The sequence below is a fragment of the Mustela putorius genome, unplaced genomic scaffold (assembly GCF_011764305.1).
Source record: "Mustela putorius furo isolate JIRA1106 unplaced genomic scaffold, ASM1176430v1.1 tig00003834_pilon_pilon_pilon, whole genome shotgun sequence".
NCBI classification, from domain to species: domain Eukaryota; kingdom Metazoa; phylum Chordata; class Mammalia; order Carnivora; family Mustelidae; genus Mustela; species Mustela putorius.
The window spans coordinates 129,736,371-129,750,574 of NW_025421987.1; the positions used below are offsets into that span (position 1 = coordinate 129,736,371).

General features: G+C 34.5%; 1 protein-coding gene across 1 annotated transcript in view; it reads right to left on the reverse strand.

The window, feature by feature from the left end:
- TOPAZ1 (testis and ovary specific TOPAZ 1) overlaps positions 1-14,204 on the reverse strand; it is a 133,260-nt gene that overhangs the window by 2,637 nt on the left and 116,419 nt on the right. Inside the window, 3 exon segments of the mRNA XM_045089042.1 lie at positions 1,486-1,669; positions 7,053-7,256; positions 8,715-8,879. Coding sequence (XP_044944977.1) covers positions 1,486-1,669; positions 7,053-7,256; positions 8,715-8,879 — 553 coding nt within the window.

Here is a 14,204-nt window from a genome sequence, read left to right on the forward strand (position 1 = left end):
ATAGTGGACCATCTTGAAAGACAAAGACAGGGTCTTCTAGAGCAAAGAGAAGGTTTCCTTATAGCCTCACAAGATAGAGATGATATTTCTCTGAAGAGCAACAGGGCAGGCATGCTTATCATTCATTATAACAGGTCCCCTGAAGTTCAAGATTACTCTTCTGTAACAGAACCCAGTGCATGTAAAGGTATCCAGCTGGGCCCATCTGTTGGACTCGGGGAGGAAAACAGGAGAAACATATATGCAGATAATCATATTGCTTGCTATACCATAAGTAATAACATCTTCTGTCTCCAATGCAAGAATCTTGTGTCTTACACTAGGATCTAGGTGACTACGTCAGACTGACTGGTAGCCTGCAAATAGAGCCTTCGCAGTTCTTGATATGTCATAAAAGGGACTGTAGCTTCCTCTTTGCCTTTTCTCTCTTAGATCACTCTCTCAGGTAAGTTAGCTGTCCTATCATGAAGACACTCAAGGAAATGAGGATTCTTGGCAATGACATATTAATGAGCCATCTAGAAAATGGATCCTCCAGCCTCAGTCAAGTCATCAGGTAGGTGACCTCAACTCCTGACCCACTACCTCAGAGATCCTGAGCCATAACCACACTGCTAAGCTACTCCAAAATTCCTGACCCACAGAAACTAAAATAATATTTGCTATTTTAAGCTGTTTGGGGATAATTTATACACAGTAATAGATAATGGATAGGATATCCAAACTGATGATGTGGTTTATACCACCAGTAAACTGAAGAAATCTTCTTGTCAAAAAACTCTAAAACAGGAGACCCATGAGATCTTTATTAGTTTCCTGGATAGGCCGATAAGGAATTGAAGTGGTATAAGCCCAAATTCTGGGATTTTACACAAAATTATTTGAAGAAATACCAGTCTTTCCAACACCTACATTATAATATTATGCATTTATAACAACACTTCAAAATCTAGAAACTAGGCTGATGGCTTTATGTTCAACATAATTCTTTACTGAATCAAATAAACCATTGCATATTTCCCTTTTAGACTTGGTTTTTAGATCTTCTGTGTTGACCGGAAAGATAAGTAACTTTTAGATACCTATCTAAAAATCTACCTGTACACAAGAAAGACTGATTCTTAAAAAGGATCCATTTCTCTGTCCCTAGAAAGCATCTTTGAAGTTGCTAATGTGTTTATTAAATGTTACCAGCTTGTTTGGTTTTATGTCTCCAGCAGGTCAAATCCTTTTTCAATTTAAATGTTACCAAAGTTTATAAATACATACATATACTAATATATATATATTTTACATGTAATAAATATATGTGAATATGTATATATACATACATACACATCTATATGTGTTTGTGTATATAAAATATGCATAAAAATATATAATGTTTATTATAAAATGTAAGATGTACAAAAATATTTACATCCTAGGACAGGTGTAGGGAGCCATGGTGCTTTTAGCATGCAAATAGAAGTTATATCAACTAACCTTTTCAAAACTATCTGCAGTATCTGTGTAGAAGTTCCAGGACTCTGAATACTACTAGCATTAGATACCAGGAAGATTTCAATAGCTAAAAGCATTTCAATCTCAGATAAATAGGAAGGAATCAGTAGAAGTTTTCTGTATAAATTTCCCTCCAATGGTGGGTAGCAACCCAATGAAAGAGCACCTAGAAATCAAAAAACAGATCAAACTTTACTAAAACCCCAAAAGGTGAAAAGCTAGACTTCCACAGGTGACTAATTACTTACCTTACAGAATGGGTCTGCACATCAGGTTTATTATACAAATTACATGGTTTATTATACAAATTATATATCCTAGAACATTTGATATTATATTTGTAAAATGCTTCTGAAACATTAAATATGAAGTAAGAAATTTATTTTAAAAACTCTGCTCTAAATATTAAATTTTTGAACCTCATTGTGGCAACTGCCCATTTATTTCAGTTTCTTCTTTATTTTTTTAGATTTTATTTATTTATTTGACAGACAGAGATCACAGTAGAAGAGAGGCAGGCAGAGAGAGAGAGAGAGAAGCAGGCTCCCTGCTGAGCAGAGATCCCGATGCGGGACTCGATCCCAGGACCCCGAGATCATGACCCGAGCCGAAGGCAGCAGCTTAACCCACTGAGCCACTCAGGCGCCCTGCCCATTTATTTCAAACCATAATCAACACAACATAATTTCAGAGTAACTAAGAAACCAGAATAGCAACTCACGTTTTGTTTTAATGGGATCTGCTCTAATGGCAACTACATATATTTGTAATTATTGCCTATCCTGAATTATGAATCCAAAATGTTGAAAAAAGTAGAAATTATAATTTGATGATTTTTCTGTCACATAGATATACTATTTTTGAACACTTATTTATACTGCTGTTATAGTTTAGGTAATAAACATTTACTGTCTATTATATGTGTGACATTGAGCTAAGAACTATTTAGATACAAAAATAAGTAAAATATGTATCTTTCCTGTAGGTGCTCAGTGTGTTGTAGGTGCTCACCAATTCATGTTCTAAAAATTTTACTTTTCAAGAAAAGAGATTTAATTTTTAAACTGTTCAGGTGTTTCTTACAAATGATATATACGGAAATCCCCTTAAGTCCTAAGACTATAAACAATATTATACTGCTATGCTTTACTGAAACCAATTTAAATCTGTATATAAAAGTTGTTTAAAATATTTTGTTAGAATAAGTTCTTTAAGAAAGCTAATGTGGGGGCTCCTGGGTGGCTCAGTCATTAAGCGGCTACCTTCAGGTCAGGTCATGATCCCAAGGCCAGGGATCCAGCCCCACATCAGGCTTATTGCTCAGGGGGGAGCCTCCTTCTCACTCTCTCACTCCCCCTGAGTCTGTTCCCTATCTCACCATCACTCTGTCAAATAAATAAATAAAATCTTAAAAAAAAAAAAAAAGAAAAAGAAATCTAATGTGGATGATGGTTAATCTATGAGGACTTACTGTGTGCCAGGAACCTGTGTTAAATACATAGGTTTTACCTAATTTTAACTGACAGTTTACTACCTTTGAAATTAGGTACAGTGACTCCCATATGATAGGTAAGGGGCTTTGGGAATAACCCAGCCTTCTGACTCCACAGATTTTGGATTTCTAAACACTAGGTAGTCCCACCTCCCTAGGTCTCTTAGAGGACGAACCCTATCAACTCATTGACTTTTCTAGCTATTGATAGGTATAATTTACATACATTCTTATTTTACTTTGCTGACCAGATGGGGGAAACAAAAAATAACAAAATGAATAGAAATTTACCATCATTAACTTTTCTGCCTAAAAAGCAAATTTGAAAAGAAAAATATTCCCATTTGGTTTTACAGGAAAAACAATGGAAGGACACACTAATAACATCTCCCTTCCTGACTTTTCAGCCCTGAGAGAAAATCAGTATTTTTAGGACTAGGGAGAGCAAATAAGGAGCATTAGGAAGGCAACTTTATTGTCCCTGGACAGTTGCCTTGTGATTAGTTTGAAAACAAAAAGCAAAGCCAAGCCATAAATAAAGGGAAAGACAATTCACAGAGTGGAGAAAAAAACTGAAATTCATGTATTCTACATAGGACTTGCATCCAGAGTGTATATATATCTATATGTATATTATGTGCATGTATATATGTGTGTACTCTTACAACTCAACCAATAAATACAATTAAGAAACATACAAAGAAAAAAATGGGTAAAGGATTTAACAGACGTTTCTCCACAGAAGATACACAAATGGCCAATAAGCACATGAAAGGTGTTCAACATCATTAATATTATGCAAAATCAAAACCATAGTGAAATATCAGTTTATATCCACCAAGAAAGCTAAAATAAAAAACACAGTGTAATAAGTGTTGGTGAGGATATGAAGAAACTGGAAATCTCAAACTTGGGTGGTGGGCATATAAACAAAATGATGCAGCTTCTTTGAGAAAGTACATTGGTAGTTTCTCAAAATGCTAAACACAGATTTACCATATGAGCCAGCAGTTATGCTCCCAAGAAAAATAAAAATATATGTCTACACAAGAACCTGCATGTGAATGTTTGCAATAGTATTATTCATAATAACTAAAAAGTAGACATGACTCAAGTGTCTATCAAAGGATGGGTGGATAAATAAATTCTGCACAATGGAATATTATTCAGCAATAAAAAGCAATAAAGTATTGATACATGCTACAACATGGATGAACCTGGAGACAATATGCTAAGTGGAAGAAGCTAGTCATAAAAAAACTACATACTGAATTATTTCACTGACGTGAAATGCCCAGAATGTGCAAATCCACAAAAATAGAGTAGATTAGCTGTTGTCTAGGGCTAGGTCAGCAGGAGGCATATAGGGAATGCTAATGTATTTAGGATTTCTTTTTCTGGAGGTGCTAAAGATGTTCTAAAATTAGATTGTGATGATGGCTGCACAATTCTGTGAGTATAATGAAAACTAATGCACTGTCCACTTTAAATGGGTGAATTTTATGGTATGTGAAGTTATTTCAATAAAACTCTATAAAATATTAAAAAAAAAAAAAGCAAAACAAAGGCACTAGCACTATAGTCTTAACAGTGTCTTAATGAAAAAGCCATTGGCCCAGAATCAAGTACTACTAGACTGATTATAAGACACTGAAAGGCTTTCCTAGAGTGCTAACTATGGGTGAAGCGAAATCTAAAGATCCAATGATACTTTAAATGTCAACATTGACAGGAAATAAAATGTTGAAAAGACTGGTTAGTGATTGTAAATTACTCATTTCATTCTATAACTCAGGTAAATTAAAAACAAAAAACAAAACAACAGAAAGCAAGAGGCACCTGGGTGCCTGTTATGCATCTGCCTTCTGTTCAGGTGATGATCCCAGGGTCCTAAGATGGAGCCCAACATCAGGCTCCCTGATAGGCATCGGGGAGTTTGCTTCTCCCTCTCTCTCTACCCCTCCCCCTGCTAGTGCTTTCTTTCTCTCTTTTATAAACAAAGAAAATCTTTTAAAAAACAAAAATACTCTGTCCTATACCTCACCTGCATAAGTCCCAGAAGTTCACTGCATATGAAACTAGGAACAGATATGTTTAGATAAAAGGAAAGTGCTAGTAAAAAAGGTACTGACTTGCACCTAGGCATGAATTGCTTTAACACTATTAAAAAAGAAAAACTATAAAAATAAATTATAATTAGGACTAGAAGAATTTGGGAGAAAAGTGGGGAATGATTGCTAATGGATACAGGGTTTCTTTTTGGCATAATGAAAATGTTCTGTGGTGATGGCTGCAAACTGTGAATACCTTACCACTGCTATAAATGGGTGAACTGTAATGGTATTTGACTTATATCTCAATAAAGCTGTTAATAAAAAATTTTACGTTTTTTTTTAAGTTCAACTGCTTTTAGAATTTTATTTCCAACTAAAAAATAGAGATCCATAGAAATCTCACTGAAATGTTTCCAAGTTTAGGTTTTGTTCCTGTGCCATCTAAACACCTTCCAATGGCATGTTCCCCAAATTGCATAATTATTTGGAAAATAAATAACCCCATCAACATAATTCTAAAAACTAAAATCAAGAATTTACAGCAAACTGTATGTATATACCTTGTGTGTGATTTCTAGTTATCTGCAGGGAAATAGTATAAGGAGTTGAAACAACCACAAAATTGAAATGAGGTGTTCATGAACAAACAATTCTACATCTCCTCTAAATTTCTGATCACCCTTTAAAAAAAAAAAAAAAAGAAAACTTCTTTCAAAACTTCTTTTGATTGACCCAGCACATAATCTGTATACATTTAACTGAAATGAAAGTTTTACCAAATAATACTTAACTTACTACCTGTAATATTTTCTTTCTTGTTTCATTGGGGAAAAAGTTACCACCTGCTAAACTGATCACAGCTGGTAGAAAACACTTCCAAATTCAGAAAGGTTACTTTGCTGGTAGGAATGGCTGGGATGTTTGGCAAATCTGACACGGTAGTGACACCTAGTAGGCACTCAAATGTTTGTTATATACATAGCAGTTAAGGAAATAGAAATTTAACTGTGTCTGGGTGGCTCAGGTCATGATCTCATGATCTGAGGAATTCTTACTCTCCTGTCTCAAAAAAGAAAAGTAAATGAATTACTGCAACCTTAGTTGGAAGCATTCTCAGGTCATGATCCCAGTGTCCTGGGATCGAGTCCCACATCGGGGTCCTTGCTCAGCGGGGAGCCTGCTTCTCCCTCTGCCTCTGCCTGCCATTCTGTCTGCCTGTGCTCTCTCTCTCCCTCTCTCTCTCTGATAAATGAATAAAATCTTAAAAAAAAAAAAAAAAAAAAAAAAAAAAAAAAAAAAAAAAAAAAAAGAAAAAAAAGTAAATTTAAGATGAATTACTGCAGGAATGCAGAAAAGAATTGTTTTCTGGATTCAGATTCTATACAAAATTACTTCCCAATTCAAATACCTGTGGGGTGGCTGGGATTAGAGAAAGCATTAGTTTCCCGGCTTACTGGTTAGGGAGAAACAACTGTAAATAGATTAACAATATTCTATTACTAGGAGCCATGCAAAAAACTTGTGTATCATGTTCAGTAATGGCAGCCTCTGTACTTCCTATGTGGCCTGCTATAAAATATTCTAACTTATAAAGATCGGGGATATAGCGGGGATGAATAAAATATATAAATACTCCTTAAACTTCATTCTACCAGTTATTTTACTCCGGTATACTTACAAGCTAAGCCAAACTGGTTCAAATGCTGTCATTTATTTCCTTTGTGCACCCTCCAGTGGGCATACTGATGTACAAAGAAATGAAGATATAGTAAAACAAACAAACAAAAAACAACCAAAAAAACCCAAAAAAACCCAAAAAACCAAGAAAGAGTAAGTTTCCAAAGAGAGCACAAATCTGGGTAGACCACTATTATCTGAATGTGTATCAACTGTTCTTTTTACATATTTAAATGCCTAGTCATAAAAATTATACAAGGCTTCAGGGTTAGAAAATCAAAGTCAAACTAATGTATCAAATATAAATTTTTAAAAATGTAACTTACTTTTGTAGTGGGCTCTGGCTTTGAGCCATAAACAACTCCTTCCTAAAGAAGTAATTAATCTTCTAAGAAAGGAGAAATCAATAGGGATGTTCTTTGAAATCATGAATTCTGCTACAGAGGATGACATACCAAGACTGTTGCTTTCTATACAGGCATCCAGAAGTTTATTAAAGAGAAGGCTATACTGTGAGACCTCCACAGTTTCTGGAAAACAAACAAAAACAAAGGTATAATGAAATCGATTTTAGTCTCTCCATCTTCTCTCTCTCACTACTTTTCCTTTCTCTCTGTTCCCCTTGACACTTTGCTTCCCACTATGGGAGTCACAGTCACTGAAATGCAATCATCTTATAGACTAAGAAACAAATAAGCATTCAACAAAAGCAAATACATTCATTTACTTTGTAACAAAGAATAAGAAAGGAAGCTTGACAATTATTGCAGAGGCTGCATTAACATCCATTTGTGATCCCATGTGTCTGCATCTGCAGTGTCTCAAAATGAATGACTTGCACAGTTCTGCTTGCATTGTCTACAGTTCAGAACTCGGACTTAATTTCCCATGACTAAAAATAAATCACCCCCTAATATTCTCTCTCAAAAACAAATCTTTCATTGGGTATTTCTAGTTCAATTCCTCACTTAGAAGAAAGTGAAGTCAGTCTCTTATTCCCTATATTTAGTCAGTTCAATCTATAACCTAGACTCTGGTCTTTATCACTTTATTGGCAGCATTCATTAGTGATTCAGGCCTTAGCAGAAAATTAATCTTCTTACCTTTTCGTCTCTTCCTGAACATCTCTACCAGTGGAACTTCTCTGACTGATAAAGCACTGTGGGAGGCCCTTGGGTTAACATTCTGATGAAGTGGTAAGCTGCCACTCTGAACCTATCGCTCAGCTCATTTTGACCCAAAGCTTTTGCTCATGCTTCCCTTAACATGGACTCTCTTCCTGTTCATATAAGACCTGAGTTTAGGATTCAAGAGCGCTACCTACTATTGCCCACATTAACATTCCCTTTCTTTGAACTTGTCATTTGTTAATTTCCTCCAATTATTCCATGTTTCCCTATGTTCCAAGGTAATGGAAACTAAAATCTATATTTATATATAGTAAGTAACAGAAAAAGTATTTTTCATTATTCTAATACAATGAATTTTGACCACATAAAGCTTGCTGTGGGCATTACTGTTTGCTGCTGACCTGACAGGTAGGGAAAGGGGACTGATGAAAACAGTTGGGAAATGCTGATAACCCAAAGGTAAGCACCCCTGCTTTAAAAAAATAAAACAAAAATCAAAAAAGCATATTCAAGTTTCAGAGAACAGATTTGCAGAAAACAGTATCATTAAAAATATATGTTGAACCAAAACAGGTGCAGAACTGTTTCTTCTTTAAACATCAGATGGAGATGCCTGGGTTCTCAGTGAGTTGAGTGTCTGCCTTCAGCTCAGGTCATGATCCCAGGGTCCTAGGATGGAGTCCTGCGTTCTCCTTGCTTGGTGGGGAGTCTGCTTCTCCCTCTGCCTGCCTCTCCCTGCTTGTGCTCCCTCTCTCTCTAATAAATAAACAAAATCTTTAAAAACTTAAAAAAAAACAAAAAAAATATGGACAATAGATTATTTGAAACTTTTGAAACAACAGATTAATTGAAACATACCTTGAGAATTTTGAAAACCTGGTAGATTTTGCAAAACTTCAAATGTCTGTCTATAAAGGCTCTTGGCTAAGATTTCATGTGCAATTGTACAGAGCAGATTATGTCGATTGAGTACATCCAGTCTATCACAAGGCCACAGTGGTGTATTGATGATCCATTCTGACTCTTCCAAAAAGAGAAAGGTACTAATAATTTATACTACGGAAATTACACTTAACAGTATAATCACAACTGTTTTCAAATATGTTAAGCATCAATACTTAAGTATGTGTTCAGAAAAGATAACAATGACTCAAATTCATTAAAAGCAACTTATATAGTGATGATCACCATCCTAAGGAGATGCGAACTAATGAGCACTTTGTTATATGTACTTTTTAATTCTTCATTTTTCTAAGTGTACAAATCAGTTATTGATTCTGAAGTTAATGTTTATTTTTGTATGACAATGTTTCGACTATAGTGAATATTTGTTATAATGTAAAATATTATTTGTGTGGGCAAGTTTAACAACTTTACAATAAAGAATACATAATTTAGGGGCCCCTGGGTGGCTCATTTGGTTAAGCTTCCAACTCTCTTGATTTCAGCTCAGATCATAATCTCCAGGTCAAGAGATTAAGCCCTGCACTGGGCTCTGCAGTGTACTCAGTGTAGAGTTGGCTTGAGATTCTCTCCTTTCCCCCTGCCCCTTTCCCTGCTGGCACACATACTCTCTCTCTCTCAAATAAATAAAGGGGAACCTGGGTGACACAGTCAGTTAAGCGTCATACTCTTGGATTCAGCTCAGTTTGTGATCTTAGGGACATGAGACTGAGCTCTACATCAGGCTCCACAATCAGTGTGGAGCATGCTAACATTTCTCCCTCTGCCCCTTCCCACACTTGAGTGGTCTCTCTCTCTCTCTAAAATAAATAAACCTTTAAAAAATAAAATACATAAATAAGATCTTTAAAAAAAATCACAATTTAATTAGTTATTTTGGAGAACAGGTTTTCCCACCAGTTTCTTAAATAATTTTTATTATAAAATATTTTATATGTACACAAGAATATCTAATGTACATAAGTTATAAAAACATAATAAAGTTTTATGTACCTTTCATTCATCTTTAAAAAAAGAATATTACTTATAATTGCTGAGTTCCTTGATTTCTGCCCTGATTTGCATATCAAAAGCAATAGGAGACTGTAATACAGAACACTGAGGTGCTAAAATATTAGATATGTCAGTATTTTATCATTTACCTAATTCCTTCAATCATCATATACAAGATACATAAATGAAACATTGTTATATAACAAATCACATTTCCATGTTCTTTTTTAACTGGACTAAATTCAGGAGACATTTTTCCTTTGTGACCTTCCCAGCACAATAAATACAAAAAATATTAAAGAAAGATTTGGCAATTCATGTATACAATGCCAAAATAAAATCTTAATTGTCCAGTATAGCTTTAAAACAAGAGCTTATTGTTAAATTACTAGAGCCCACTTGATTGACCGATTGCTTGACTTGCTTTACAGTATGTGCTACACAATGTTTTACAAATACTGGTGCTCATTTAAACAGATACTTTCATTACTCCCAAATTTGCTTAAATTTTTTATCAAGAAATTTAGATGAACTTACTATCTTCTGAAAGACTACCTAAATCATCTGTTGAACATAATTTTCATTTCCTCCCAATAATTCCCCCCAAAAAACCACTAAATCACCATTCCTTATAAGCTGAATTTTATTTTTATCAAATAAGTTCAATTATTTTTTGTTAAACATATATCTGGTAGATATGTCATATTTATAAAAAGTAGACTACTAAGTGGTCTTTTCTCATAACAATTACATTGTTCTTCATTTAGTACTCATTTTTAAATTATTAAGATAGAATAATGGTCCCTTTTTTGAAAGAATAGATGGTATTTTAGGAGATTCATTTTGAAATCTTAACAAACTGTGTAGCTATCTTAAAGAATCTGAGTAAGTTGGTCATTTTATGTACCAAAGTTAACTGAGACTGGTAATTGGGAAGTCATTTGGAAATTAATAGCTTTTAACTAATCCACCCCATTCATAACTCTATCGCTTTTATGAATATTTTATAAGAACTCTTATGAAAGGGTGCCTGGGTGCCTCAGTCAGTTAAGCGTCTGCCTTCCACTCAGGTCATGATCCCAGAGTCTTAGGATCAAGTCCCCATGTCAGGCTCCCTGCTCAGTGGGGAGTCTGCTTCTCTGCCCCTCCCCTGGCTGGTGCTTTCTTCCTCTCTCTCTCTTACTAACTCACTCTCTCTCTCTAATAAAAAAATAATTTAAAAATCTTAAAAAAAATATGACTCTTATGAGAATTAAATTTTCAAAAACAAAACCAGTTTACTTGTGTAAATACTAGTCTTATGGTAGTAAAAGTTCTCATTGCATTAACCCTGTTTTTCTCTGTTCCACAGTTGGGAATATTTTCCATTTGTCTAAAAAATCTGAGTCAAGGACAAGCAAATTTTCTATAATATCAATTGTTTATTTACCTTCCAACATATGCATATTCAATCATTACTCATGCAAGATTTTGAATATAGGGCACTAAGAATATAAAGACTATTAAGACAGTCTGCAGAAAATGAATCTCCAGGCTAGTCAGTGAGATTACCAAATTACTACTCTTTACCACAGTGAATAATGCATATACCATAAAGAATATCTAAAGATACCTCCCCCCTTTAATATATACATTTATTATAATCCCAATCAAATTTCCTATAGAACTATAAGAAAAACTGACTCAGTAACTCTGAAATTCATCCAAAAGAATAAACACTTGAGAATGTAAATAATAGTTTTGGAAGAGAAGGTTGCATATTCTAAAACCAACTAAAAAGAGTTTGGTGCTGCTACAGAAACAGAAATCCCTGGGAGAGAAAGCTAGTACAGAAATAGACATAAGCAGACACAAGATTCTAATATAAGGTAAAAGTAGCATTTCAAATAAGTGAATAAAGGAAGAGTTGTGACATTTTGGGGAAATAAAATTACATTCCTACCTCATATCAAAATTTAAATCTGGTAATGAAACCAAAATTTTGAAAAACATAGGGTAAATATATCATTTTGAGATCACTAAGGACTACCTAAAGCATGATAAAAAAAAATTAGGAGTAATTTAAAAAGCAGAAACAGACCCATAAATACTGAGAATAAACTGTGGTGGACAGGGAATAAACAAAATAGGTCAAGGAGAGTGGGAGATAAAGGCTTCCAGTTATGAAATGAATAAGTCATGGGAATAAAAGATATAGCACAAGGAATATAGCCAATGGTATTCTTTTTTTTTATTTTAAGATTTTATTTATTTGACAGAGATACAGCAAGAAAGGGGGAGGGAGAGAGGGTGAAGCAGGCTTCTGGCTGAGCAGGGATCCCAATGTGGGGCTCAGTCCCAGGACCTGGGATCAGGACCTGGGATCATGACCTGAGCTAAACAACTGAGCCACCCAGGTGCCCCTAGTCAAAGGTATTCTAATAGCACTGTATGGTGATAGATGCTAGCTATGCTTGTAGTGAACATAAACATAATGTATAGGGATGTTGAGTCACTATGTTGTACACTTGAAACTAATGTAATATAGTGTGCCAGGTATACTAAAAAAAGGAATATTAAAAATATTAAAAGTTATACCAAAACAAATACTAAAAAGATAAAAAGCAGTTTATGTTTAAGTAGAAAAAGGCCAGATGGGCAAAAGAAAAATAAAATGCAAAAATGTCATAAAGTTAAAGGAAAATGAGAAACTAAGAAAAATATTTGCAAATATCCCAACAGATCAAGAACTAATATCTTTAATATTAATTAAGGCTAGTCAGTGAGATTATCAAATAACTATATCATTAATTAATAACAATATTATTAAGAAAGAGCTCTCATAATATTAAGGGGCATAACTTACAGTATGGTATTTCCTAAGTGTGATAAATATGCATCACTGATTTAAGTACCTGACTGATTTTTAGTTACATAATTTTAGTAATTTATTTGTGTATTACAAAAATTATAAAAATAAAAAAGCATATTAAGTATAAAAACAGATTAAACTGGTGATTTCATAGGTATTATTGTTCAGGATAAGTCCAGGCTGGTTGATTTACTTTAAATTAATATTCATATTTTGGGGGGCCTGGGTGGCTCATTCGGTTAAGTATTCAACTCTTGATTTCGGGGAGTCGGCTTGAGATTTCGCTCTCTCCTTCTCCCTCTGCGCCCTGCCCCCCATTCACATGCACTCTCTCTAAAATAAATCTTTAAAAAAATGTTTATTTTTAAAATATAAATGGTCGCTACAGAAAATTAAAGCAAAACAGAAAGTACAAAGAAGAAATTAACAAAAACCTAATCCATCACTGAAAATAACCAGTGGTCACATTTGATGTGGTGGTAATGACCTAAATAGTGGCTATGCTTACATAGGTAGATAGAAGTGAAACTGTTATATGAAAACAGAGACTGAAGAAGATGGCCTGGCCTAACACAACATTGTGCAGAACAGAGCTTTCCACTGATTGAAAATGAAGATGATACAGTTTTATAAATATTAACATTGTTTATATGCTTATATTAGCACTGCAATAACAGTCACTGGTCTAGGTATTCAGGCTAACATGTATGCTAAATTTCCTACTACAAAAAGATTAACACTTTTCTAAACAAACCAAAGCGCGCGCGCGCACACACACACGCGCGCTTTAAACTATTCTAGCCTACAACAACAGAGATGGGACTTGAGAGCATTATGCTAGGGGAAATAAGAGAAAAAGAAGACAAATACTGTATGATCTCACTTACATGTGGAATCTTAAAAAAAAAAAAAAAAAACAAAAAACCCAAACTCCTAGCGCTGCCTGGGTGACTAAGCTGGTTAAGCATCTGTCTTTGGCTCAGGTCATGATCCCTGGATCCTAGGATCAAGCCCACATCAGGCTCCCTGCTCACTCGGATGTCTGGTTCTCCCTTTCTCTTCCCCTCTGCCCCTCCCCCTTGTGCTTATGCACTTTGTCTCACATAAATAAATAAAATCTTTAAACACACACACACACACACACACACACACAAAATTCCTAGAAAAAGAGATCACATTTGTGGTTATCAGAAGTGGGAGGTAGGGAAATGGATGAAGGTGGTCAAAAGGTACAAAATTCCAATTATAATATTGGGGATGTAATATACAATATGGTGACTATAGTTAACACTGCTCTATGACATACAGAAAAGTTGTTGAGTGTAGATCCTAAGCCTTCTCATCACAAGGGAAAAAGCAACTTTTTTTTTTTTTTGGTATCTGTATGAAATGATGGATATTAGCTAAACTTGGAGTACTAATCGATTCACAACATTTGTGTCATTATGTTATACTCCTTAAACTTACACAGTGGTGTTTATCAATTATATCTCAATAAAACTAGGAAAAAATCTAAAACAAAAACTCTACACATTTCCTCC